The 4,506-nt window shown below is 43.8% G+C and overlaps 1 protein-coding gene across 1 annotated transcript; it reads right to left on the bottom strand.

The window, feature by feature from the left end:
* Positions 1-17: 17 nt before the first annotated feature.
* On the bottom strand, positions 18-4,498 carry LOC118756902 (titin homolog; the record flags this gene model as incomplete). The annotated part of the gene is made up of 1 exon (XM_036491640.1): positions 18-4,498. A coding segment is annotated over exon 1 (4,260 nt), but the record flags the coding sequence as incomplete, so codon positions are not given.
* Positions 4,499-4,506: the final 8 nt, after the last annotated feature.

Genomic DNA, 4,506 nt, shown 5'->3' with positions numbered 1-4,506 from the left:
TTAACTTCCGCGAGAACCTCTTGGCCACCAGTTTCTATCGCTAATTCGGCAGTGACCACTGACACCGTGTCCGATTGCGTGGTTAGCACTGCTTTTGATTTCATCACAATCTCTTGTGCCTGTGTTTCTGTCTCAACTTCTGCGTTGGCGAGATGTTCTGCCGCGCGCATGTCTGTCTGTGAATGCTCTGGTTCTACGTTGCCGGTCTGTGATGGTTTTGACTCCTTTGTAATTTCTCGAACCAATGCTTTGGGCGATTCGTCGATAGGGACGACTGGCCCTGTTTCTATTTCTCCGGTATGTGGTAGCGTCTCTATCGGCTCCGACTTCATGGAGTCAGAGATTAGTGCTAAGGGTTCCACTGTGTCAATACGCAACTGTAATGATTCCGTTAAAATCTTTTCTGTGGATTTATTTGGCAACATTTCATCAGCGAAAACAGCCATTGATACCACTTCGTTGATCAACGGCGGTATTAATTCTGGGGCAACTTCTTGAATAATTGTTTCTGACAGTATTTCTTTACTGACGTCGGACACTGACTTAATTTCAACGACAGGAACTGGAGCACTAGTACTGGAAACTTCTTGAGCAATTGTTTTTGATAGTATGTCTGTACTGACGGCAGGCAATGGTTTCTCTTCGGCGGCAGGGACTGTTTCTGATTCCGGGGTATTCTCATGAATGGCTGGAGATAAAGGAGTTTCTTGTTTGTTGGCTGGCACTAACTCTTCTTTGTCGGCCTGTGAGGCTTTTAACTCTGTTGGAAACTCTTGAATGACTGATTTTAGCATTTCGTCCGTAAGGATAATCAGAGTGGTTTCTTCTTTGGTGAGTTGTGGTGGCTTTGATTCCGTGGGAGTCTTTTCAATATTTTGTATTGGGGGTATTTCTGCGTTGCTTTGCAAAATCGAATTTATTTTAGGCGTTGGAATATGAAAGATTTTATCTGACGTCATTTCCTCACTGATCCCCTGAGCTGGTTTCACTTCAACCGTGTCCATGCGTTCATCGACGTTTTCATCGACAACTGGTACTGGCTCAACTTCACCGATCTTCATCGGTCCTGATTCCGAAGAAATTTCTTCCAGGACTGTGTTTAGGGGGTTTTCTGCGTCGATAAGCACTGCGCCCACTTCTTTGATTTGCGGTGTTGATGCCAACGCAACCTCTTGAGCAATTGTTTTAGACATTATTTCTATACTGATGTCGGACAGAACCTCCACTTCGTCAGCAGAGGCTATTTCTGATTCCGGGGAAATTTTTGGAATGTCTGGAGATGACGCTACTTCCGCTTTGTTAACTGAAACGGATACTCGTTCATCGGCCAGCGGTGGTTTAGACTCCATTGAAACTTTGTGAACTAGCGATATTGGTTTTACTTCGTTAATGGGCGGTGGCTTTTCTTCCGTGGAAATCTGGTGAATAATTGCATTAGGCGGCATTTTTGCAATTATGTCCAAAAACTCCTTTATTTCATTGACTGGAATTTGAAGGCTTTTTTCGGACTCTAACTCCTCTGGGCCAACTGTGTCTGGTTCTTCATCGTACGTCTGTGGACGTTCTGTTTCCCTGGCACTATTTTGAGTAGATATTTCTGATTTTATTTCTGCGCTGATGTCTGGCTCTGTGCCCATTTCGAGGGTCTGGTGTGATTCTGCTTTCGAAGAATTCAGATGTAGGACTTTACAGGGTTTTGATTCTTTAGGGATCTCTTGAATAATTTCCTTAGGGGGTTCGCACTCATCGACGAGAGACTCTTGCGCTGGGTTGATAGGTGGAGGTAGTTCCACTTGCGAGCGAATTGCTCGGCGCATGGAATCTGCATTTGAAAGCAAATCCACGGCCGATACGGTATCTTCTTCATTGTTCTGCATTGGTGCAGATTTTGAATCAACAAGTGGATCTGACGCCATGTCTGAATTGATAATTTTCCCTAAGTCTAATTCATCAATATTCAATGTTTCGGATTCCCCGGATATCTCTTGAATAATTGTGTTCGATGGCATTCCCTCAATAACTACTGGAAGCGGCTCTACTTCGTTTGTATGCCATAGTTCGGGTTGAGCAGGAAGCTCTTGAATGCTTGGTTCGGACTGTATGCTCGACTCAGGGAGTGAGGCATAGAATAGTTTTCCTTCGCTCAGTATCTCTTGAGCAATCGGGTTTGGTGGTACTTCTAAATTATTGACTGGCTCTTTCTCTATATCATCTCTCCGTGGCGGCTCTGATTCAGTACAAGTTTCTTGAATTATTGTTTTTGGTGGTGTTTTGACATTGTAGAATTGCACTTGATCTGCTTCGCCACTAGGTACAGGTTTCATTTCCGTGAGAATCTCTTGAGCGCCTGTTTCTATCGGCAATTCAGCAGGGACGACTGCCACCGTGTCCACTTCCGCGGATAGCATTGTGTTTGGTTTCAGGTGTGTTTCTGACTCAACTTCTGCATTGGGGAATAGCTTTGACATTTGTTTGTCGATAGGTGGTGGTAATGATTCCGTTGGAAGATTTTGAAGTATATTGTATGAATTTAAGTCCGCATCGGCGGCTGAAACTGGCTCTACTTTGTCTGTCTGAGATGGTGTTGACTCCGTTCCAACTTCTTGAACGATTGATCTTGGCGACTTGCCCATAGGGACGATCGGCGTTGCTTCTACTTCAACAGTCTGTGGTAGATTTGATTCCATGACGATTGGCGGCGCGTGTCCTTCGTCTGTCAGTGTACATTCTGATCTCATGGAAATGATTTGATTGGTGACAGACTGTGTTTCCTCATTGATCTCTCGCACTGAAATCAGTTCAACTGTTTCCATTGGCTTCGATTTCATGAAGTTCTCTTGAGAAATTTTATCAAACGGCAAGTCTTCATGTATCAGTGGTACTGGCTCTTTTTCATCGATCTGCAACGGTTCCAATTCCGTAACAATCTGTTCGGCGGTTCCAAGTATTTCTGCAGCGACTACAGGCATTGCTTCTCCTTCGTTGACCTGCGGAGGTGTTGATACTGAGAGCGCTTCCTGAGCAATTTTTTTGGTCAGTATTTCTGCACTGATGTCAGACACTGGCTTCACTGGTAGGGTTGGTTTTGGCTCCGTGAGAATTTTATGAATTATTGGTTGAGGTGTTTTTTTTTCACTGATATATAAATCCTCTTCCATTTCAGTGGGGTTTTTATCTGACTGTAATTTTTCTTCGACGACTGGGCTCGGTTTTTCATCGTCTGTCCGTGAACGTTCTGTTTCCATGTATTTACTTTGTGTGGATTTCGATGACTTTATTTCTGCACTAATCTCGGACATTGTATCCTCTTCGACGGTGTGGTGTGGTTCTGAGTTCTTCGAATTAACCTGAAGGACTTTATCTGTAGATATGTCGTCATTGATGACTGGCACTGGCTTTGGTTCCTTCAGGATCTCTTGAATAATTTTGTCTTGAGTTGGTTCGATAGGTTGAGGTAATTCCAGTTGTGTGCGAGTCTTTTGGAATATGTTATCTGACTTTGTGTGCGCTTCAACGTCCGATACGGTGTCTCCTTCGTTATTTTGAATTGGTGTGGATTCCAAGGGAATTAGTGAACCTGACGGCATATCTGAATTGGCTGGAACTGGCGCCTCTTCATCTGTCGGCGATAGTTCTTTTTCCACAGGAGGCTGATGAAGGTTTGGGTCGGACAGTATGCGCACCTCAGCGAGTGGCACTGGCTCTACTCCAGTTGACGATGTTAGGCTTTTCTCTAGGGATATCATTTCGGTGATAGGTTTTGGAAGTTTTGCGGAATTAGTGGCTGGCACTGGTTCTATTTCGACTATCCCCGGTAGCTCTGATTTATTAAACAATTTTTCAATTACGGTTTTGCGCGGTGTGTCCATATTGACGGACGGCACCAGATCTGAATCCTCACTAAATAGAGATTTAATTTCCGTGAAGCCCTCTTCGACGCTTGGTTTCGGCGGGAGTTCCATACTGACGACTGTCACATTTGCAGACGTCAATGACTCTGACGCTTGTTCATCGGCCTGCGGTGTCTGTGATTCCGAGAGAATATTTTGAAGAATTTCTCGCGGGGCTGTTGATTCCGTTGCAACTTCCTGCGCGACTATTTTTGTCGATACGTTTGGAATTGTTTCTACTTCGCAAGTATTTGATGGACTTATTTCTGTGGAAATTTCCTCAATAATCTCTTTGGGTATTTGAAAGATTTTATCTGACGAAAGTTCTTCATTGACGATATCACACTCTTGCTTTATTGCGACCATTCCCATTGGCTCCGATTTCATAGAGTCCTCTTGAAAATTGTTATGATTTACTGGTACTAGCTCTACTTCGTAGCTTTGCGTATTTTCTGATTCCGTAAAATTCTTTTCCTTTATTGCTTTTGGCGGAAAATTTTCAAGGTAAACTGGTCCGGCCTCTACTTTGTTGGTCTCGATACTTTCGTTGAGTACTACCGTCGATTTTTCATCAGTTGTTGTTATAGGTTGTGATTCCGTAGGGACTTTTTGAATT

The sequence above is a fragment of the Rhagoletis pomonella genome, unplaced genomic scaffold (genome assembly GCF_013731165.1).
Source record: "Rhagoletis pomonella isolate Grant_MI unplaced genomic scaffold, Rhpom_1.0 Rhpom_scaffold_12826, whole genome shotgun sequence".
NCBI lineage: Eukaryota > Metazoa > Arthropoda > Insecta > Diptera > Tephritidae > Rhagoletis > Rhagoletis pomonella.
The sequence above is the reverse complement of the archived record's forward strand: the minus strand, read 5'-3'. Positions and strand labels throughout refer to the sequence as shown.